At 44.9% G+C, this 23,666-nt stretch overlaps 1 protein-coding gene and 1 long non-coding RNA gene across 2 annotated transcripts in view; one reads left to right on the forward strand and one right to left on the reverse strand.

The window, feature by feature from the left end:
• ARMC2 (armadillo repeat containing 2) overlaps window positions 1-23,666 on the forward strand; it is a 161,130-nt gene that overhangs the window by 64,192 nt on the left and 73,272 nt on the right. The window contains 1 exon segment of the mRNA XM_040350207.1: window positions 16,096-16,172. Within this exon segment, the coding sequence (XP_040206141.1) occupies window positions 16,096-16,172 (77 nt within the window).
• On the reverse strand, window positions 11,913-12,424 carry LOC120937193. Its single transcript, XR_005748685.1, has 2 exons — window positions 12,388-12,424; window positions 11,913-12,209 (listed from the first exon to the last, which is right to left on the reverse strand). It is a non-coding gene; the product is annotated as an uncharacterized LOC120937193 (long non-coding RNA).

Consider the following 23,666-nt stretch of genomic DNA (forward strand, 5'->3'; position numbering starts at 1 on the left):
AGGTTTTTTAACAAACCTCTGAGGACTTCAAAGAACAGTTTTATTTATACTGAGATTAAAGGACACACAGGTGGACTCTATTTACTAATTAGGTGAGTCCTGAAGAAAATTGGTTTCACTAGAGTAAAGGGTGCTGAATACAAATACACGCCACACTTTTCAGATATTTATTTGTAAAAATTTGAAAAACCATTTATCATTTTGCTTCCACTTCACAATTATGTGCCACTTTGTGTTGGTCTATCACACAACATCCCAATAAAATACATTTGCATTTTTGGTTGTAACATTAAAAAATGTGGAAAATTGGGGTGTGAATACATTTTCAAGGCACTGTAGCTTATTACAGATATGCAACTTGGGTAATAATGATCACAGTGTAGTCAGATTTGCTATAAATTACAGAAAAGAGAGGTATGTTGGTATGACAAGAACTCTAAATTTAAAAAAATGCTAACTTCAATAAGCTATGATCCTTACTGTCTGACACTCGATAGGACCAGATATTTGCAACAAAAAGCACACAAGGTAAGTGGGAATGTTTTAGGCCTCATCCACACTAAGCATTTAGCCATGGTGCATAAGGCTCTGGCATTTACGTGTGGGCGGAGGGTTCAGCCCCGTTGGTGGCAGTCTGTCAAACTCTGAGAGGCTGACCGCTGCTGAAGCTGGTTGGGGCTGGACAGTGCACTTGGTGGTTCTAATGTTTAGACCAGTATGTGTCCAGGGACCAATGCCCAGAACACAGACTACTTGCATTCTGGGCATTTATCCATGGGTTCATACTTCCCTAAATATTACTACTAGCCATAGCAGCTGTATGCCTCTCATAGTGTTTGACAGGCTGCCAGCAGTGGGGCTGGATGGTGAACCTGTGCCCTCTGCCAGCACATAAATGCAGGAGCCCAGTGTGCATGGGGCATTCAAGAACAATTAAACAAGTGCATGAGTCATTCTATACCTTTTTGGTAACAAACCTAAAATGCAGAAATGTAAGAAAAACAAAATAGAAAAAAAATTACCGTTTTATGAATAAAGTAGAAAGTGAACCATGAACATTCTTGATTTATCATAAATACAACATCAATTATAATACAAGAAACGTTTTGCTGAAGCAAATAAAACCAATCCAAAAATGTTTTTAATTATCAAAAGTTAAAAGGTTATTAAAGCCTCATAACTGATTTCCTTATGCTGCTAGCCTTAATAAATTAGTAGGAAGCTTGTGTGTGTTTTTATTTTTTTTTACTGGAAATTGCATTCTGGTGCCTGGGCTTTTGTCAGCCCATTCGCTGTTGGCAGCAGGTATGAGCAGGATACTACCATCAAGTCCCTCGTCCTTCAACCCTATTGGCCATCTTATTTTTTTTTTTCCTCACAAGCAAGGCCCGCTCCTGTATTCCATGTGCTGATTGGACGGGCTGCAGGATTTCCACCTGCTATTGGCCTTGGCGGATTTCAGTCAGACAAGGTGTCGTTGGCTGGACTACCCACATCTCTCCCTAAATCTGCTTTTTGGCTTGGCAGGCTGTGACTGGTCCAGTCGGATGGGCAGAAGCAGCTTTGAGCCCTGTCTGGGAGTTGTTCTGATTCTCCTCGGTTGTCGTCGTGATCGCCAGTAGTGGTGGTTGTGTCTTCCCTAGCCTGGGACATAGAGCTGTATGAAAGGCGCCATCCTGCAGAGAGGACCGTGTGTCAGGAGAATAGTGTGGTTGGTGTAGCTTGGTGAAAGAAGGGGAAAAAACTGCGCGAAACCAAGCCTATACGTGAAAAAGCTGCCAGCACACAAACAAACAAACAAAGTGAAAAAGAAATGGTAAAACAATAGTGCAGCGCTAATGAGTATTGTGATCAATAATTATAATGACACAAATAATGAATACACACAAATTATGTATATATATATAAAGTCCGTGTGAGGGCCTTGAATCTCAAAACTTGTGACGCTGAGTGAATCAGTAGATCACGCCAATTAGTGAATACATTCAAATTCCAAAAAGAGGTGATAAGTGGATGTATCAACGTTGAGTATACAGTTGCCTGAAGGGATCACCAAGGCATCAAATAGAAAAGGTTAGTATAATGGGTACTCTTACCAGAGGGTGTGGACTCAACTGTTTGTGATAACAGTAAGTCTTAAAGACGTAGTGGTCTCGACGGACCTGAATCTCTGCATAGACGACCTACCAGGACGGCGATGGCTGTATGAATCCTGATAAGACGGATACCACCAATCACAGAAACCAGACGGATGCGACTTCCAATGCAGGACATATGGAGAGCCCCAGTGGGCTCACAAGGCAAAATGGGCAAAAAATAGAAGAAAAAAGAAGAAAAAGATGCTCCAAATGGTGCAGGTCAAATTAAACCGTGGCAGGTTTTATTAAAAATAAACAAAAGCATGAAATAAAAATAAGGTCACGTGAATAGTAATAAAAGCAGTATGGGATGCTGTAAAGCGGACCGATGCATTTCGGCTTAGAGACGTCAACAGGCACTCTCTAAGCCGAAACGCGCCAGGTCCGCTTTACAGCATCCCATATTGCTTTTATTACTATTCACGTAATCTTATTTTTATTTGATGCTTTTGTTTATTTTAAATAAAACCTGTCACGGTTTAATTTGACCTGCACCATTTGGAGTATCTTTTTCTTCTTTTTTCTTCAATTTTTTTGCCCATTTTGCCTTGTGAGCCCACTGGGGCTCTCCATATGTCCTGCATTGGAAGTCGCATCCGTCCGGTTTCTGTGATTGGTGGTATCCGTCTCATCAGCCATCGCCGTCCGGGGAGGTCGTCTATGCAGAGATTCAGGTCTGATGAGACCACTACGCCTTTAAGACTTGCTGTTATCACAAACAGTTAAGTCCACACCCTCTGGTAAGAGTACCCATTATACTTACCTTTTCTATTTGATGCCTTGGTGATCCCTTCAGGCAACTGTATACTCAACGTTGATACATCCACTTATCACCTCTTTTTGGAATTTGAATGTATTCACTCATTGGTGTGATCTACTGATTCACTCAGCATCACAAGTTTTGAGATTCAAGGCCCTCACACGGACTATATATATATATATATATATATATATATATATATATATATATACATAATTTGTGTGTATTCATTATTTGTGTCATTATAATTATTGATCACAATACTCATTGGTGTAGCTTGGTGTCCACCCAGCGTTCCCCTCATCTGACCCCCCCCCAGGCTCCTTATTGTTATCAGGGTGAGGAGAGGTGCCTGACCTGGGTAGCTGTCAGAGCGCCTCTCTGTCCTTCCTCCTCCCCATCTTTCTCCATGCTACTGTAGTTCCTGCTGGCTCTACTGTATGTGTATGTCCTACCTGGTAGGCTGAACAGGAGGGTGTGAGATGGAAGGGTCATGCTCTCATTTACTTGCTCAATCCTGGGTCAGAGCAGGCTGGGGGGGGGGGGGGTTTGGAGCAGGCAGCATCAGTGTGTCCCGGAAGCAGCCAATGTCTGGGAGTGGATGATGGTGTTCTAGTAGTGATTTAGGATGCTGTGTTGTTTTTCAGTGACCTCCCCCCCCTACTTTGAGACTAACGGTTAGTCTCTAAGGGAGGTTCGCTTATATAAACTTTAAAATGTTAAAAATGCAGCGCAACTTCTCCCTTATTATATTAACTGCTTCCTGCCCGCCCGCAGTACATTTACTCTGGGCGGGTGGCACGAACAGCCTGGATAAGGTACATGAACATCATCCAGCCTGTTCCATTTTCATGCACGCATGTGTGTGCTCCCTGCTGATCTGCGCTGACACTAACTATAGCGGGATATTGTCAGAAGGTCCCGACCAATGATTTATGGCTGAGACCTGCTAATCGGCTGTAGCCAATCACAGCACAGAGCCCTGTGTTTACAAACACAGAGGGTTCTGCACACAGTTGAGCGATCTTTGTTAGTTAAAAACTGGCTCCTAACTTTTTTAGGTATCTTCTAGATTCAAAGCAAAATTGTTAAGCCCCGACTTATTCACTCTGGAGAAGAGGTACCTAAGAGGGGATATAATTACATTATTGACATATGTATATTTAAGGTGACTCGAGTAACTGTAAAAAAAACTGTTTACTCTAAGGTCCTTGAAGAGGACACCCAGCCATGATTTGAAGTTTGAAGAAAGGAGATTTTATCTCGGTTCTTTACTGTTCTTTACTATTAAGCCTCGTACACACGATCAGTTTTGGCTGGGAATCCTGGCCATGTGTATGCTCCTCAGTTTCTCAGATGGGAAAACTGCCCAAGATCCGTCGGACAAAAAAAAGAGAACCAGTTCTCTTTTTTTCCACCGGGAAATCCGGCGGATTTTTGGATTATGGGAAAAACTGTGATGGAGCATACACACAGCCGGGATTCCCGGCCAAAGCTCCATCGCAGTTTTCCTGTTGGGAAAACCATCCGTGTGTAGAGGAAAGACTGAACCGAGCAGGGAAAAAGTCAGCCGGGAAACCGTGTGTACGAGGCCTAAGAGCAGTAATATGGTAAACTCCCTCCACCAGGTACTGGAACTAGCGCAGAGTGACAACTTTAAAAATCATTTAGACATTTTCCTCAGGAACAGAATATACAGGGCCCTGGGAATTGTTAGAGAATAAAAATAACACACACATTGAACTGTGTCTTTTTTTTTTTTTTTTCAACGCTATAAAATATATATTTCCTGACGCATTCATGGCAGCACACAATGGGTTGTGACTCCGCCCCCACAACCTGACAGGATTGGTTACCTATAAATTTGAAGAGGGAACACCCCGCACCATTCTCTTTTTTATCCTCACCTGACAAGACTGGACATTACAAGAAGATTTGCCTCTTACCGCAATCGCCCCAGCAGGTTCAGGCCTCTCCTGTTGGAAGTCCCTCCTGTACAGTCTCTAATAGAGCTATATGGTGGGAACCCCGCTCTGGTGGTCTCAGGGGTCTGTTCAAGGTCTCTTCCTGGCTATCTTACAAGCTTTAAATAAGCTTAATATGGCATGGCTCCCCCTTTTTTCCTTTTACTATATTCATGGCTTCCCCAGAGGCTGCTGCTGCTGCTTGATTATTGGTCTTATTAGGCTCTTCTGTTCCTTGGCCCCTGCAATGATTTACCTGGGTTGCTGGCTTTGCTGGGCTTTGCTGTCCCTCTCTCCGCCACCGCCGCATCTCCCGGCCGCTCTGCGCATGCGCGCAGCAGGCTGATGACGTCGGCGGTTCCTTTCGCCCTCACCCAAGATGGCGGCGGTCGGCGCGGGACGCTACTGCGCATGCGCGGACGCGTCATTAGCGCCGCGACTACGGCGCCAATTTTAAAAACAGGGAAATCTGTTTTTTCCTTCTCTAGGCTGCTGCTCTGCCTAAAAAACTTCAGGAAAGCTATCCAGGTACCTGGGGGCTTCTCTCCTTTCAGGCCCTTCTGCTCCTTTCTCATTCTCCTAAGCTAACATCTTCCTTTCTCCTTTCAGACACCTGCTGCTGTCCCTGCATCCTTTTCATGGAGTCCACTGCCCTAGCAGACCACCACCAGCAAACAAGGTAAGGAGGCCGTCCAAGTTGGTAAGTAGTGAAGAGACAAAAGAGTGCCGGCCACTAACACTGCATTGTTTTTGCAGTCCCATCAGGCCTAGAGATGCAAGTCCACGGCAAAGAAGGAGGTCCAGCCGTGCATCCAGCAAACGCTCACGCAGAAGTCGGTCAAGATCACCCTCTCGCCATTATCGGAGGCATAGCCGATCACATCGCAGCCGCTCCCGTCGAAGCCGGTCTCACCGCAGACGGTCACCGTCAGTTCACCGCGAGCATTTTCAGACCCGTCCTGCAGCAAATGCTTGCTGGGTGTGCGGTGCTGCTGCATTGCCAGGAAAATTAGCCTGTCGCTCCTGTTTTGCCGAGGCAACCAGAGAGAAGGAAGCTGACGCCAGAATGGCCACGGATATCTTAAGAGAGTCGGTACGGGAATCATTCATGGAGACCACGGCCATGCCTACTAACCCTATTCCGGGTCCTTCATCTGCGCATGGCTCGTATGCCCAACTAGCAGAGACCCACTCTGACTTCGGAGAACGCGAGCCAACATCAGGATTTGATTTCAGCTTAGTGGAGCCCTTTGCCCGCTCTGTTAAGGAGGCTATCGGCTGGGAGGAAGCCATAGAAGAGCCCCAAAAACTTGGGAAATACTTCCCTGAATTAAGAAAAGATCCTGAGCTATTTCCATTCATTGAGGAACTGGAGGATCTCATTAAGGACGAATGGGAAAAGCCGGACAAGCGGCCCAGCCTGTCCAATAAGCTGGCAAAGCTGTACCCTCTAAAGGAGTCCAAGGTCACCTCTTTCATTAATGCTCCTATTGTGGACTCATCCCTCATGCGACTCGCTAGGCATGTCACCTTGCCGATAGAGGATGCGGTCACCTTCCGTGATGTCCTCGATCGTAAGATCGACTTGGAACTGAAAAAAGCCTACTCCTCGGCAGGGGGGGCCTGCAGGCCAGCCATCACCACAGCGGCCGTGGCTAAGGCCATTTCTGCATGGGCGGCCAATGCGGAAAAAGCCCTCCGAGAAGGGACTGACCAGAATGAAGTGCTCTCCTCCCTACAAGAAATCAGGCTAGCAGGCGACTTCATGGCAGGAGCCTCAGTGGACATTATTCGCTCCGCCGCTAGATCTATGTTGGCCTCAGTAATGGCCCGCAGGGCCTTATGGCTGAAGCCCTGGGTCGCTGACTCTGCTTCCAAGTCTAATTGGTGTAAAATACCCTATGACGGCACAAATCTGTTCGGTGCGAAACTGGACTCAGCAATTTCTAAAGTCACTGGAGGAAAGTCTGGACTTATTCCCTCCGACAGAAAGCCCAAGCCTCAGAAGGGCCCTGCCTTCAGGCGCAATCTGCCGGACAGGTACAGGGATACTAGATCCTACCGCTGGGGGCAGAACCCGGGCAAGGATTTCAGAAGGGATTGGAGGTCGACTCGTCCTTCCTTTGCGAGGGTCCAGAAATCCAAGGCCTTCACCGCCGGAGACCAGCAGAAGTCCTTTTGAAAGCTCGCCTGCCCACCCAGCTCAGGTGGGCGCCAGGCTCAGGAGTTTTGCACGAATTTGGGCAGAGCACATAAGAGACCCGTGGACACTCTCCAAGATCAGATATGGCCACAAGTGGAATTTTATGTCATTCCCAGGAAGTTTCTTTCGTCCTACCAAGGTTCCTTCTTCCCCGGACAAGAGGAAACTGCTCCTGCAGTACGTCTCGGAGTTAATTCAGAAGGAGGCAGTCATAGAGGTTCCTCCGCACCTAAGGGGCAGGGGATTTTATTCCCCTCTATTCTTGGTGCGAAAGAAGTCGGGGGATCTTCGGCCCGTTCTGGACCTCAAACGGCTCAACGCAAGCATCAGAATAGAGGCCTTCAAGATGGAGAGCCTCCAGTCCATCCTTCTGGCAGTGAATCTGGGAGACTGGATGCTGTCCGTAGATTTGTCGGACGCCTATCTCCATGTGCCAATCCATCCAGCCTTCCAGAAATTTCTCCGTTTCTCCATCAACAAGTGCCACTTCCAGTTCCGATGTCTACCATTTGGCATCTCCTCGGCACCCAGAACGTTCACGAAGGTTCTCCTTCCCCTCATTGCACTCCTCAGGGAAAAGGGGCTACGGGTGCACCACTACCTAGACGACATTCTCCTATTGGCAGAAGATCGGGAGACTCTGCTCCTCCAGCGGGAGACCCTAATATCTACCCTCCAGAACTTTGGCTGGTTGATCAACTGGCGGAAGAGCAGCCTGCAACCTTCACAGGTCATGATATTCCTGGGAGCAGAGCTGGATACCAAGCGGAACAGGGTACAGCTCCCGTCAGAGAAGGTGGTACCTTTGGTACAGAAAGTACAAAACCTAATGTCGTCCAGACGTCCGTCAGCCAGAACCTGCCTGAGCATGCTGGGCTCCATGGCATCAACCATACCCATGGTGCAGTGGTCCCAGTGGCACATGAGAACGTTGCAGAACGCATTCCTCAGACAGTGGAACGGGACCTCAATGTCCCAGTCCATCCATATTCCCGACTGGGTGAAGCACTCACTTTGGTGGTGGACTCACCACCCCAACCTCAGAAGATTCAGGCCTATAGTCCCTCCAAGTCCGGAAATAGTGACTACGGACGCCAGTCAGAGAGGTTGGGGGGCTCATTATCAGGACCACGCGGTCCAGGGTCGTTGGCACTTTCCAGCCCAGGGTGTAGTCTCCAACGTATTGGAGCTACGAGCAGCCTTCCAAGCCCTCTTGGCCTTCGCACCTCTACTACGAGGGAAGAGTGTCCTTCTCCGGATAGACAACAAGGTCGCGGTGGCCTATATTCGAAGACAGGGGGGTACCCGGAGTCGCACGCTGTCGGAAGAAGTTCGTCCCATAGTGGAGTGGGCTCAGGTACACCTTCTGGATCTGAATGCAGTATATGTCCCGGCAGCGCAGAATGTGCTAGCCGACTATCTGAGCCGGGAATCGCTCTCGAACAACGAGTGGTCTCTGAACCACCGGGCATTCTCCCTCCTAACGAAGGCATGGGGCATCCCAGAGGTCGACTTGGCAGCAACACCAGCGAATGCCAAATGCCCGAGGTTCCTCTCCAGAGCTCCCTTTCGGTCAGCCGAGGGGACGGACTGCCTAGTACACCCGTGGGACTTCAACCTGGGGTACATCTTTCCCCCAACTCCTCTAATAGCGAGGTTCCTAGCCAGGCTCCGGAGATCCTCAGTCACAGTAATCATGGTGGTGCCATTCTGGCCGAGGAGGCCGTGGTTCACGACCCTCTTGCAGCTCAACACCCGGCCTCCAATCCACCTGCCGTTCTCAGCAGATCTCCTATATCAAGGCCAGTTCCTCCATCCGGCCCCGGACAGACTGCACCTAACAGCATGGAGGTTGAGAGGATTAGGCTGAGAGAACAAGGTTGCTCCCAAGAGGTGATAACGACACTGATGCAAGCCAGGAAAAATTCCACAAATACCACCTACACTAGGGTTTGGGAAAGATTCTTCCTGATGGCACAATTAAAAGGCTGGGATCCTGTCTCTCCAGCTCCATCCCAAATTCTGGAGTTCCTGCAGTCGGGCGTTGATAAGGGACTTAATTCAAGTACCCTCAAGGTACAGATATCCGCCCTGTCCGCCAAAACAGGCACTAGATGGGCTATTCACCCTTTGGTTATTCAATTCATGAGAGCTTGTCTGAAGATCAGACCCCCCAGAAGACCATCCTTTCCTACGTGGGACCTTTCGGTGGTTCTAGAAGCTCTCTCCTTACCACCCTTTTTTCCGTTTGACTCCATTTCCCTGTGGGACTTGACTCTGAAATTATCCTTCCTCATCGCTATTTCTTCAGCCAGAAGGGTGTCAGAGATCCAGGCTCTGATGGCCAAGGAGCCCTACTTAGTCTTCCTATCCGACAGAGTGGTACTAAGGCCTTCAGATCGTTTCCTGCCAAAGGTTGCTTCGGCCTTCCACTACAACCAGGATATCGTCCTTCCACACCTTACGGACGAGAACGGCGAACCCCACGCCTTGGACATTAAGACTACTATATCCAGCTACCTTTCGGCTACCACTCACCTTCGAAAGACAGAGGCTCTCCTGATCATTCCACACGGAGCCAGACGCGGCCAAGCAGCTACTTCTCGTACCATCGCCTCCTGGCTAGTCAAAACTATCGAGAAGGCCTACTCCGTTCAACAACTTACAGTTCCGGAGGGCATCAGAGCGCACTCGACCAGGGCAGTGGCAACATCCTGGGCAGCATATTGTGGTGTCTCATCAGAATCCGTCTGCAGGGCAGCAACCTGGTCTTCCAGGCATACGTTTATATCCCACTATAGAGTGGACGCTGCTCTTTTGTCTACAGCCGACTTTGGTAGATCCATCATCAGGGCCAATTCTTCCGCTCACTAGGAAATAAATACTATTGCATTAAACCCTCCCGACTGGCGAGTTATTTCCCATTGTGTGCTGCCATGAATGCGTCAGGAAAACGGAAAATTGTATACTCACCTTTCCGTAATTTTCCTTTCCTGACGCATCTTCATGGCAGCACACAGATCCCACCCTGCTGTTTATTGATGATATATACAGAGAATGGTGCGGGGTGTTCCCTCTTCAAATTTATAGGTAACCAATCCTGTCAGGTTGTGGGGGCGGAGTCACAACCCATTGTGTGCTGCCATGAAGATGCGTCAGGAAAGGAAAATTACGGAAAGGTGAGTATACAATTTTCCGTTTTTTGTATGCCAAAATATTTGTTTTATTTAAAGTTTTGCATACCATTGAAAACCATTGATGATTTTTTTTTTCTTACACCAACACTTTCACTAACCTAGATGACCAGACATTATTGTGTAACTTTTTTTTATTTTCCATGGTAAGAGTGGTTATAAAAGATGTCCTGTGCACTGTGTATCTGGTTTCCCTGCAATAAAACTTGTCCCTACCTTGTAGCTGTTGACAATAAAATATTACTAAATGCTTTATCAGTATGCAGTGTAACTAATAAATACATACAGTTTGTAAAAACAGACAAAAAACAACTCTACACTTTAGAAAAAAGGGAAATTGAATTATTTAGATTGATTAAATTTCCTGTTATTTTAGAAGTATTTCAAATGACCTAAATATATAGAAAATATATTACTTGCATCTAGAGAGAAGTGCTGTCACACCCATAATAGTAGATTTTATTTGGATAGCTGGGAGAACTACTTTTACTCTGGTCTGGGAAATAGGAATATATCCCATGATTTAGTGTAAAATTGTTATGGTCTGAAAATCGTTTAGGCCAATATAAAAGATGTGCGAAATGATGCGATTTGTGCGCGTATCTCGCCCCGCATTCAAATCACACTGCCCTTGCGATCCGCAACACGTGTCAGTGCAATATTTACAACACCCCAAAAGCAGGTCGTGTGTGTTTGCTGGCACCGGATTGCATGATAGAAAATGACCATGCATTCTGGTTTTAGTGCGGTTCGCAAAATGGCTGCATGCACATCTTTGGTGCGATGCAGTGCTATTTGAGTCCATTCAAAACACTGCACTGAATCGCATGTGAAATGAACAGAAACGCGGTGCAGTTCCTGTGCGACTTCACATGCAGTTCATAGTGTAAATCAAGCTTTAAAGTGCCAGGTTTTAAGGATTAAGAAAAAATAGATCCTACGAAAACAAAATGTGCATTATGGCATACATTCTTTCCATGGTTAGTATTTGAAGATATATCTGCCAGCATCTGTTAAAATAAGGCAAAATTATGAACACTAAATAACATTAGAGAGGTGACCGTAATATAACATTAAAAAAAATTAGGGGAATTGTGCAGACTCATTTTTCCTGGTCTTAACTTTATCAACTGGCAAGACAGACCTCTAGTGGCAAGAGGCATTACGTTTTTCGCTTGCAGAAATTATCTATTCTTAGAAATATTAAGGTACTCGTATTTATCACATAATATAATTAAAGAGATACAGTATTACCCTTTCTCCAGATTGGTAGACCATCAGTCTTATCTAGTCTTGACAGAACTAGTTAATTAAAGATGTATTGTAAAGCAACAGACACATCTACCCTAAGAATGTCACATACCTTTATGAACAATAGAGCATGAAAATAGCGCTGATCTCATAAGGTTTGCCAAACTGGTAGAGTTAGGTTTTAAAAAAAAAACAAATTTACCTGGTTGATATATAGCCTCTGAAGGTGTGGATATTTAACAGTTTAGGGGGGTGTACCATCATCCAGAATCTAGATATATAGAATTTAGCTCTAGGGTCCCCGAGACCAGAGAGCCAATTGAGGAGAATTATTGGGCCATTGTTGGACTATCGCGGTACTGGTAATAAGTGTGGGTAGTGTGCAAAAGGAAAAAATAAAAATAATAGAGAACAATTTTATTATAAAAAAATGTCGATAACGACACCAAGGGGATACATGATTCAAACATCAACATAACATATATGACCAACAAATCGCCAGTATAGTAGTCCCCAGGAGGAGGAGAAGCATAGTGGGTAGAAGGTCATATCACGACATCTTAACTAGTTTCGTGGCTGTACGCCACTTCATCAGAAGAGTCTAAAAACCCCCCCACATTGACCAGCGGGGAGGACGGTCGCCACCTCAGAGGGTCCCGTGTAGTGACCATGGGGCACGTGCATGGGCGAATGGACCTACTTGAATACAGGGATTTGTAGTGCAAGTAGGGGGCCCCAAAAACAGGAGCCCAGGTAGGGGTTTCTCGGGCCACTAGTAACCTCCACAGGGGGGGATCCAAGGTATTGGACCCCGGAGGGAGGGGGACCATATACGGTCCCATGGTGGCGTCGGGGTAAAGACGCCCGCCAGTGGTACTGTGCACCAGGTAAGGCCACAGGAGTCTCAGGGTCCATGGATGTTGGACCCTGAGACCCTGAAACTATTTGCTCGTTTTTCATCATTTCCTACTCTATTCATAATGGGGAGGGGGTGGGGGCGCGTTATGACTTGAGATGTACTTTACATTTTCTATTTCAATGTTTTTTTATTCAGTTTTTAACAAGTGGTTAATATGCGAAAGCTCTGCCTACGCAGGGGCTATCATTGACGTTGGAACAGGTTTTAGCTCAAAACAGGTACTGCCTAGTTTGTGGTTGCAAGCGGTTGGAAGATCTGATATCTATATTCAGACTGGAAGGAAGAGGTGTATGACATTACATTTGGGACAAGCAGTGGGATGCTTTCTGCAGTCTGGGACATCCAAACCTTCACCTGGATTCAAGGTCTGGGTAGCAGGAGTGGAGAGGTACAGATACCAGCCGCCATGAAAGAGGAGTTCAGAAGGAGGTTGCGGATACAGCACAGGGGACCACTCTCAGAGCAGGTCCTGCTGGATGGTATGATTCTGTCTGCTGGAAACTCTGGAAGAAAGCGCTAGCCCGTGAGCAGCGACACCAGGGAAGAGTTCTCTCCTCCTTCCAGGAAAGGTACTGGTTGCAGTACAAAGTGCAAATGGTGTTTTTGAGGAGACAATCGCACAAGGAATGGAAAGCTGAGTTAACCAGGCTGGTCCAGGTGGAGATGCATTTGGACAAGAGCTACAGAGCCCCACTGGTATGTAGCCCAAGTGTGCCCGTGGACAGCGGATGACACCCCTAAAAAGCTTTGGATACGGCGGCCTGGGGCTGTTATTAGAGAGGCTGTCACAGGATCCTGACTTTGGGAGCGATTTGGAGTGACGTTTGTAAGAAATCTCGGCATACAGAGAATGGATGCTGAATGTCCAAGAAGTTCCCTGGGCACCGGAAGATTTGAAGTTTCTAGCCAATCAGGAATGGGAGCTGGAGAACGCCTACAGACTGCTGCTAGATTCTGCACAGCAGCAGGTCTGGGCTCCCTTTGCCTGGGACCATCAGGAAATACCAGCTGACAACTCTGAAATCCTGGCTAAAGAGTGGGCAATGTGTCAGACTAATGGTGTACTTTAGCCATCTCCGCCCACAGCTATGGATGCAGAGGTCCTTTGGAGGATGCAGAAATTGCCGACTGACTTTGATGATCCTGTTTTTGCATGGGATGATCTTGGATGGAGGAATGCGTCTGTTCAGCAGCTGGATGAGAGTACGGCTCTTCTCTCCAGCCACAGACCACAGAATGTATGGATTTAATTGACTGTTCATAGGAGAATGTTATAGATTATGAATCACCTGCCAAAGTGTTGGCACTGTGTCCAAGTGCAGCCAACCTGTGCCCTGGATTTTCAGCAATTCCAGAGACTTGTGATTTAATTGATTTTTCTGCTGAGAAAGAACCGAGTGAGCCTCCAACAGAAGTGCTAGCATCAGGGGGAGAAAGGAGAAGAGTTTGTTGTTCTGCCTTCCCAAAAGTTAGCCAGAGTGGAGCAAACTGTCTTCCCTCTCCAACAGTTAGCTGGAGCGGATGATGTGAGCATACTGCATCCTGCTTTACAGTCACTGGCTTTAACGGCATGGCTATTGAAAGCCAGGTACTAAGAGACCGGGGCCTATCGGATTCTGTGATTCCTACCATGAGAAAGGCTAGGAAGTTATCCTCTAGGAGGATTTACCATCGCACTTGGAAAGCTTACTTGGCCTTTTGCGAGGAAATGAGGTGGAATCCACAGATTTATTTGGTGTCCAGAGTCCTGCTGTTCTTACAGCGTGGGGTGGACCAAAGGCTTGCGTTAAGCATGATTAAGGGGCAGATATCTGCCCTGGCTGTTTTTTCTCAGCAACCCTTGGTGGCTCACTCTCTCTAGTGAGAACATCTGTACAGGGGGTTCGGCATGTGGCCCCTCCAGTCCGTCCTCCGCTACCTCCGTGGGACTTGAATTTGGTCTTCCTCGGTGCTTCAGAAACCACCTTGTTGACACTTTCTCAGAAGGTGGTCTTTTTGGTGGCGGTCACGTCAGTTAGAGGAGTTTTGGAGCTGGCAGCCTTGTCATGCAAGGCTCCCTACCTGATATTCCACAAGGATAAGGTGGTGCTGCGTCCGCAGCTTTCCTTTTCTACCTAAGGTCGTCTCGGCCTTCCACCTCAATGAAGACAATGTACTTCCATCCTTGTGTCCTCATCCGTCGCACCCTAGAGAGGCGGCGTTACATTCCTTGGACGTTGTCCGAGCTCTTAAGAGTATACTTATCTGCTACTGCTCCGTTCCGGAGGTCAGACTCACTGTTTGTTTCGTGGCTGGTCCCAAAAAGGGCCTAGCCGTCTCACCGGCCACCATCTCAAGGTGGATCCAACAGATAGTGATTCAGGCTTACACCATAATCGGTCGGCGCCCCCCTTTCCTGTCACGGCGCATTCGACCAGGGCAATAGGTGCCTCTTGGGCTTTCTGACATCAAGCGTCTGTTTCCCAGGTGTGTAAAGCGACGACTTGGTCGTCCGTTCACACTTGCACTGAATTCTACAAGGTTGATGTGAGTGCATCTTCGAATGCTTCTTTCGGCCGCAAAGTTTTGCAGGCGGCTGTTTAGAGTTGCATCACCCCAGTTGAGGAGCTCTGCTTGTTTTGGGGTGAAGTTTAATTTTATGCTGTTCCCACCCCTTGTGTGTTTTTTTTTTTTTTTTACACTGCTTTGGGATGTCCCACTATGTCAAGATTAAGGCTGTGTCCGTCCATAAACGAAAGGGAAAATAAGAATTTATACTCACCGTAAAATCTTTTTCTCTGAGTTCATGGACAGACACAGCACCCACCCCTCCTTTTATGTTTGTACTGCTTTTTGAGGAACTGATCTGCGAGATGCAGAGAGAGGGGTTATACCCAGAGGGCCCGCCCCCTGGGCGGTGCTGTAGGGTGTGTATGATGTGTTTAACATTTACTTTAAGTTTCTGCCTAGTCACTCCTAAAGGAAGGCTAATACCCACTTTGTCAAGATTAAGGCTGTGTCTGTCCATGAACTCAGAGAATGATTTTATGGTGAATATAAAATCTTTTTTCTTTATACCTGAACGGATGTGACGCGCTGCAGGGCAGAAAGTCCTCCTGCCGGAGCATGGAACAGAGATATGACGCTATGGCAAGATGACATCATGGGGGGTGGGGTGAAACGCGAGAAGTAAGACCTTCATTTAACCTTACGATTTTTTTTATAGAGCCTTGGGAAAGGGTCTGAAAAAGCTAAGCTTGGAGAATCCCAGAGTTCTGCTTTAAGTCTGTCCTCATTATTAAAAGGCAAGAAGCCTAGCCTCTAAACCTTTAACCCCTACTTATGACAGACAGTGTTTAGATATAGTTAAAAATGATCATGAAGATCTGCCTGCACAGTACAAACGGAGTTAATTATGGCTAAAACAGCTGCCCAGCCCCCATGAAAACAAAGTTGTTTTTTTTCCTTGCTGGAGAATTAAAAAAAGAGCATCTATAAAATGTAAGCTGCATTTTTTTTATTTATTTTTTGCAAGGTATAATTTGTGAATATAAAGTAAATATTATCCCAGTTTGGTGGCAAAAGTTGAAATACGCTTAAAAAATGCATCAAATAGTTAATTGACATTTTTTTGTGTATGTACGTCTAAATATGCTTTACCATTTTTATTTTTATTTTTATTGAAAGGGGGGACATTGGAAGCATGAGCAGAAGCTTGCAATGCACAACGAAATCTGATGACACTGCCCGAAATTATAACGCAGGTACAAATGTTTTACATATATGACATCCATTTTTGTGTTTTCATTAAGAAAATTAAAAGGTTGGTTGACCCAAAAGGAATATATTATATATGTAAGTTATAACTGTCGTCTTGGGAACTGAGACCTCTTGTCCTCTTGTATGTCTTGGATACTCCCAACAGCAGGATTGTCCTGACAAAATGTATTGTCTGTCTGAAGATTCAACCCTTTCTATTGCATTCTCAACAATATAAAACATATCTAGAATTGAAAGAGAGAACAAATTGGATTTTAGTAACAAAGGTCTAAAACATCGTATTCATAAAACCCATATATTATGGTCCATATTTTTATTTTTATTTTGTAATTTCTTTATTTAGCCAACAGTTGCATTATACAAATTAAGATATAAGGAAGGCAGGTAACAATAACATACACATGCTAAAAACAAATAATGAATGACCTCTGTAGCTTCAAAGGCATCTCAGCAGATTCAAAGCATATAAAATGTATCAAGTTTTATGGCATGTCAAAGATTCTGGACTGGGAGGGCTTGATATAATTGTCCCCAACTTTCCACGTCTGTGAAAAAAGCCCTAATGTAATAACGCAATCCTGTGGGATAAAAAATAAAAAGAGCCGGGGTCAGAGGGGATCCCCGGCAGCCAACTTAACTCAATAATAGAACAATTTTTTCCTATATGGTCAAATACCGATGGACAGCACGGAAACAACCGAGAAGAGTCTCCACACTGAAGGTATACACTCAGTAGGGGGGATAACAGTAGTAAAAGTAAAGGGTGGATTAAATGGAGGGGCATAGGGACAAGAAAATGTGTACAAGGGGAAAAGGAAAAAAGGGCGGGTGGGGGCAGAAGAAAAAAGGTTAGAGTTTGGAGAGCCAGAAGAAACAGAAAGATGGGGTCTTTCACCCAGGGTCTAGCAACAGTCGTAAAGAAATCAGCCATGTTACGAGACCTCCTGCACGTAGGCATCGGTGAAAACAAAGTTTTGCCACGGTCTCCATGTATCACAGAAGGACTCCTCCTCCTGCTTATGGAAAGTGGCTGTAAGGTCCTCCAGGTCCCTTAGTTAATTTTTTCTATATTTTTTATAGCGGTATAAACGTGTTTTCCAACATGTTTCGCCCTATTATTGGGCCTCCTTGGTGGATTCTATCTGCTTGGAGTCTCAGGCTTCCCAAGGTTTTTGAAATATCACTTAGATGTGTAGTTGCAGGTTTATTCAGTAAGTATAAAGTGCTACAGTGAGGGGAAAAAGGTATTCGATCCCCTGCTGATTTTGTACGTTTGCCCACTGACAAAGAAATTATAAATCTATAATTTTAATGGTAGGTTTATTTTAACAGTGATAGACAGAATAGCAACAAAAATCCAGAAAAATGCATTTAAAAAACGTTATAATCTGATTTGCATTTTAATGAGTGAAAGTTTTTGATCCCCTATTATTAAGCAAGCTTTCTGGCTCCCAGGTGTCTTCTATACAAGTAACAAGCTGAGATTAGAAAGAAGTAGAACTCTCTTAAAAGGGAGTGCTCCAAATCTCATCTTGACACCTGTGTACAGAAGCAATCAATCAGATTTCAGATTCCAGACCAAAGAGCTGTCCAAGAATGTAGGGGACAAGATTGTAGACCTACGCAAGGCTGGGATGGGCTACAAGACCATCGCCAAGCAGCTTGGTGAAAGGGTGACAACCGTAGGTGTGAAAATATGTGCAAATGGAAGACAAAATAACTGTCAATCTCCCTCGGTCTGGGGCTCCATGCAAAATCTCACCTCATGGAGTTTCAATGATCATGAGAACGATGAGGAATCAGCCCAGAACTACAAAGGAGAATCTTGTCAATGATCTCTCAGCTGGGACCATAGTCACCAAGAAAACAATTGGTAACACACTATGCAGTGAAGGACTGAAATCCTGCAGTGCCTGCAAGGTCACCCTCCACAAGAAAGTACCATAGGCGAGCTCTTTGGCATAAACTCAACTCACTATGTTTGGAGGAGGAGGATCACTGATCTCGTTGCTGCAAGGAACCTGTACCTGAGAACCATGCATCTCCATGCTTCTTCATCCATTATTTTGTGGATCTGTACTTCCACCTCTATTGCTGTCTCTTGAATATTGCCCAACTAGTTGTCTTAAAATCCGTTATCAGGAGCGCAGCTCTGACATGAAGAAGCAAAGCCCTGTACTTTACCAAAATGTCTACCCTAAAACACAGAGATGGTACAGACCAAAGCATAGCAAGCCAGTAGTGGGGAAAATATCAGCTGTGATGAGCCTACAGGCTTCCTTTTAAGGTTACCTTGCCTATGGAATGCATTGTAGTGTTTACGTGTGTGTGTATACACACACGCACACTATTCAGACCCCCTTTACTTTTCCAAATTTTGTTATGTTGCAGCCTGATGCTACAGTTGTTTAAATGCATTATTTTTCTCAATAATCTACACTCACTACCCCATAATGACTACATGAAAACAGAATTTTAGAAGTGAGAAGAATATAAATCGCGCTACCTCTAAAGCAGAAAACACTTATTGAAAACATAAAATTATGAATTTACAAATAGGTGATTTTTTTCTTCTTGTATTAGTCACCATTATATCACTTTTCATTATTACTGAGGGTTTTTTGAGATTGCTGTATAGTGCACCCTAGTGGCCATCAAACTCCAATGTTTTTGATATAGTAGTGAGTTCTATATATATCGTCATATATCACCTATTTGTAAATTCATAATTTTGTGTTTTCAATAAGTGTTTTCTGCTTTAGAGGTAGCGCGATTTATATTCTTCTCGCATCTTTTTCTCGTATCTATTGTTTACATGGTAATCGCAGCTCTCGGAGTGAATAGACTGTGACTACGTTGCAGGTTCTTTTCTCTCTTCTTTTTCTGATATTTTAGCGCAGTTTCTTTCCATTTTTCCAGAATTTTAGAAGTGTCTGTGAATTTATTAAAAAGGAAAAACTTAAATATCACGTTGGCATAAGTATTCGGACCCTTTGCAACACTTGAAATTTAGCTCAGGTTCCTCACATTACTCTTGATCTTTTAAGATGTATCTACACCTTGATTGAAGTCCACCTGTGGTAAATTGATTGGACATGATTTGGAAAAGCACACGTCTCTCTAAAAAGGCCTCACAGCTGAAAATGCATACTGCAAAAGCCATAAGGTCAAAGGAACTGCCTGCAGGTCAGAGTAGGTCCTCTTGCACACAGGGCATTCGAAAAAAAAAACGAACTACAAAGCCACTACCAAAGCCAGGAAAAGCGGCGGTAAAAACTTGCTTTTAGTAGCTTTTTGCATGGGTGTTAATACACGTTTAGCCGCGCTAGCTTTTTCTGCCTCTATTCAAAATCTGTGGTTTCCTATGAGAGCCCATTGATTTGAAGTAGCTCAAGAAGCTGAACCCCCCACAATCCATACCAGCCCCTTATCCAAGCACGCAGCCCTTCAGGCCAGGAAAGGAGGGGGATGAGTGTGTGCCCCCTAAAAAAAGTGTCAAAAATAAAAACAGTACACAGGTCTTTGACAAAGTAATTTATTGAAGCAGCTCCGTCGTCTCTCTTCTCCTTCCGATTTCTTCTCCCTCCGCTGATGTCTTTTTCCGCTGGCAGTTCTCCTCTCTCCGCTGTCTTCTCTCTCTGCTGGTTCCCCTCTCTCCGCTGTCTTCTCTCTCTGCTGGTTCCCCTCTCTCTGTTGTCTCCTCCCTCTGCTGGTTCCCCTCTCTCCGCTGTGTTCTCCCTTTGCTGGTTCCCCTCTCTCCGCTGTCTTCTCCCTCCGTTTTCCTCCGATATTCTCTCAATGCTCTCTCCCACTGTAATGCTAGGGCTGCTGGGTGCCATTACTTAGCCAAAGGGCAGGGGCACGCAGTGACGTCATCTGGAGGCCCCTCTCCCTTGTGACGTCACCACCCCATCATGCCACTGATTCTAATTAATAAGGATTATTGCAAGGCACAGATCTGGGGAAGGTTGCAACTGAGCAATCAGGGGAGAAGGGCCTTAGTAGGAGAAGTGACCAAGGACCCAATGGTCACTCTGAGCTTCAGAAATCCAGTGTGGAGATGGGACAACCATCACTGCAGCCCTCCTCTGATCTTGGCTTTATGGCAAAGTTGCTAGACAGAAGCCTCTCCTCAGTGCAAAACACACGAAAGCCCCTTGCCTTTGCAAAAAAACAACTAAAGGACTCTAACTGTGAGGAACAAGATTCTCTGGTCTGGTGAAAAAAAAAGATTTAACTGTTTGACCACAATTCTAAACATTATGTCTGGAGGAAACCAGGCACTGCTCATCACCTGCCCAATAGCATCCCAACACTGAAGCATGGTGGTGACAGCATCATGCTATGGCGTGTTTTATTTTTTATTTTTTTTCAGCAGCAGGGACTGGGAGACTGGTCATGGTTGAGAGAAAGCTGAATGGAGCAAAGTTATATCCTCAATGATGACCTGTTCCACAGTACTCATGACCTCAGACAAGGCCGATGGTACACCTTCCAACATTTAAAACTATTAAATCAATCAATCAATCAATAACAATTATCCTAAGCACAAAGCCAACACAGGAGTGGATTAGGGACAACTCTGAATCTTCTAGAGTGGCCCAGCCAAAGCCCTGACTTGAACCCTGTTTAACCTCTCTGTAAAGACCTGAAAATGGCTGTACAGACAGTCCCCATCTAACCTAATTGAACTTTAGAGCATTTGCAAAGCAGAATGGCAGAAAATCTCCCAATCCAGGTGTGCAAAGCTGGTAGCGTCATACCAAAAAAAACTTGTGACTGTAATTACTGCCAAAGGTGCTTCAACAAAGTACTGAATACTTAGAGGAGTTCCGCCCCAACCGCCCCCCCCCCCCCCACGAAAAAATTTAAAGTCAGCAGCTACAAATACTGTAGCTGTTGACTTTTAATATTGGGACACTTGCCTGTCCAGGGTTCCTGCAATGACGGCACCCAAGCGGTTTTACGGATCAGCTCTCAGGTGCTGCCGCCACCATTCATTTTCGGCTTCACAGCTGGTTCCTTAATGCACATGTGCGAAGCATGCTGTGTTTTTTAACTGGCTCGGCAGTGGAGGAGATAGGCGGAACTTCCGAGGCTGCATGTGCAGTCTCCCAGAAGTGAGGAAGGGTACCTGTTAAAAACGGATATCCTCCCCCATGAAAGGTGCCAAATGTAATACCGGAGGGGGGAGCAGATAAGCGGAGGTTCCACTTTTGGGTGGAACTCCACTTAAAGTGGAGGCTCACCCAAAATATCAATTTTTAACAGTAGATTGGGCCTAATTACGGGAAGCAGAATCAGGTGTTTTGATTAAAATCAATACAGTACTTACCTTTTTTGAGATAGATGTTCTCCCGCCGCTTCGGGGTATGGGCTACGGGACTGGGCGTTCCTATTTGATTGACAGCCTTCCGACCGTCGCATACAGCGCGTCACCAGTTTCCGAAAGTAGCCGAACGTCGGTGCGCAGGCGCCGTATAGCGCCGCACCGACGTTCGGCAACTCGTGACGCGATGTATGCAACCGTCGGAAGGCTAAATGAGAATGTAAACAACTGTAGTATCGGGCAACATTTTATAATTTAAGGGGTCTGAATACGTTATGAATGCATGAATGCACTATATACCGGTGTGTGTGTGTGTGTGTGTGTATGTATGTATGTATGTATGTATGTATGTGTATATGTATATGTGTGTGTGTGTGTATGTATATGTATATGTATATGTATATATATATATATATATATATATATGTGTGTATATATATATATATATATATATGTGTGTGTGTGTGTATGTGTGTATATATATATATATATATATATATATATATATATATATATATATATATATATATATATATTAAAATATATTAAAAGGTTTAAGAAGTGTTCACCCCTATGGCTAATGGAGATGTACGTTACTAGTTACGTACGGTATGAGCACGATTAAAAAATGTAAAAAGAAAAATTACAGGTTGTGTATGTGCAAAACCAATAGTGTAAAATATATTGTATAGAGCTATTTGTTGTGACTGGGCTAATTTAGAGCTCCATTTTGTTCTAATATAATCACTAAAAGTCTTTTATGGCATTGGCAATGCTTAAGATCATGTGCAAACCCTTGGTGATGTCCGTGATCACCTTTTGGTTTTGCTTTTCTGACAGGTTGTTTACTACTGCCCTGTTGAGTAAATAACGCAAAGATCCTTTAATGTTTTACATGCATTGTGTATGGTTTTCAAACATTCAATATTTTTGCTTTTTTATTCCCATTCTCTTCCCTTCCCATATTGTTATATATATACACATACAGTGTGTGTACCACAAAGCTTATGAGTTAGGAAATATATGTCCGTATACTAAGTACATGTACAAGTGTTAAGTACAGAAGACCGACAGGCAGAAGAAGGATGTGTTTAGTATTTGTGGGAGAGACTTCAACTTGCTGCAGTGTTGCTAAGGCTCCTGAACCTTGCTGCTAAAAACAGTAGCCAATCAGCAAAAGACTGGGTAGTGTTTTTTGTGACCAGTCAAGAGAGTTATGTGTGTTGTAAGTACACCACAAAGACCGCAGTAACTCAAAATCTTCAGTTCTCATTTGTTTTGTTTTTTAAGTTTCCTGTTCATTATCTGAAACCCAAAGTGATAGATGCAAAACCACTTGTCTCGAGATTATTCACGTGGTTGAAATAGAGAAACAGCTAAAAAAAAGATGGCTTGCTCAAAAAAATAATAATGAGATGTTTGCAATCATTCTTGATATATTTGAAAACTGCCCAGATATTAAAGAGGAACTGCAGTCTGCTCACATAATTTGTAATAAAAACATCTTTGCCATTTATGAAGCTTCCTTCCAGCCACTTTGCATATTATTTTATATATACTGTAATTCTGTACTTGCGAAAATATGCTGCAGAAATCTCCCTCCACTAATGCCTCGTTTCCACTGAGCGGATCGGTTCGGTACGCTATTTTGGGTGTTTCCACTACGAAAGTGTGCCATTAAACCGAACCGTACCGGACCATTCTGGGTCCTGCTTCAGATGTGGGGCCATAGGAAATGGAACGGTTCCATTAGGGGAGGAGATGCAATACATTCCACTGATTGGTGGACGTGCTAGGCATTTTTTCTAAATCCTGAATGGTCCCCGACGGTCCGATTTGCAGTGGAAACGCTCACGAGAATAGACCGGTCCATTCTAAACCGCTCCATTCTTACTGACCCGAACCGTTCCGTGCAGTGGAAACAAGGCTTAAGTCTGGCTGCATCCATTTTAACTGTGGGCAGCTGAAGCTGCTGCCTGTTCACTTCCTGGATTTACACAGAGACCCACCTCCAGCTCTGTAGATCTCATTGGTCCTCTTATGACTCACCCCCCCCCAGCTGTGCATTATGTCATAATCCTAGGCTTTTTACCAGACAAGAAACAGGAAGTGGGCTGTATAAGGCATTTACTGGCAGAAAAAAAATGTT

This window comes from Rana temporaria, chromosome 4, assembly GCF_905171775.1.
Source record: "Rana temporaria chromosome 4, aRanTem1.1, whole genome shotgun sequence".
Taxonomy (NCBI): Eukaryota; Metazoa; Chordata; class Amphibia; order Anura; family Ranidae; genus Rana; species Rana temporaria.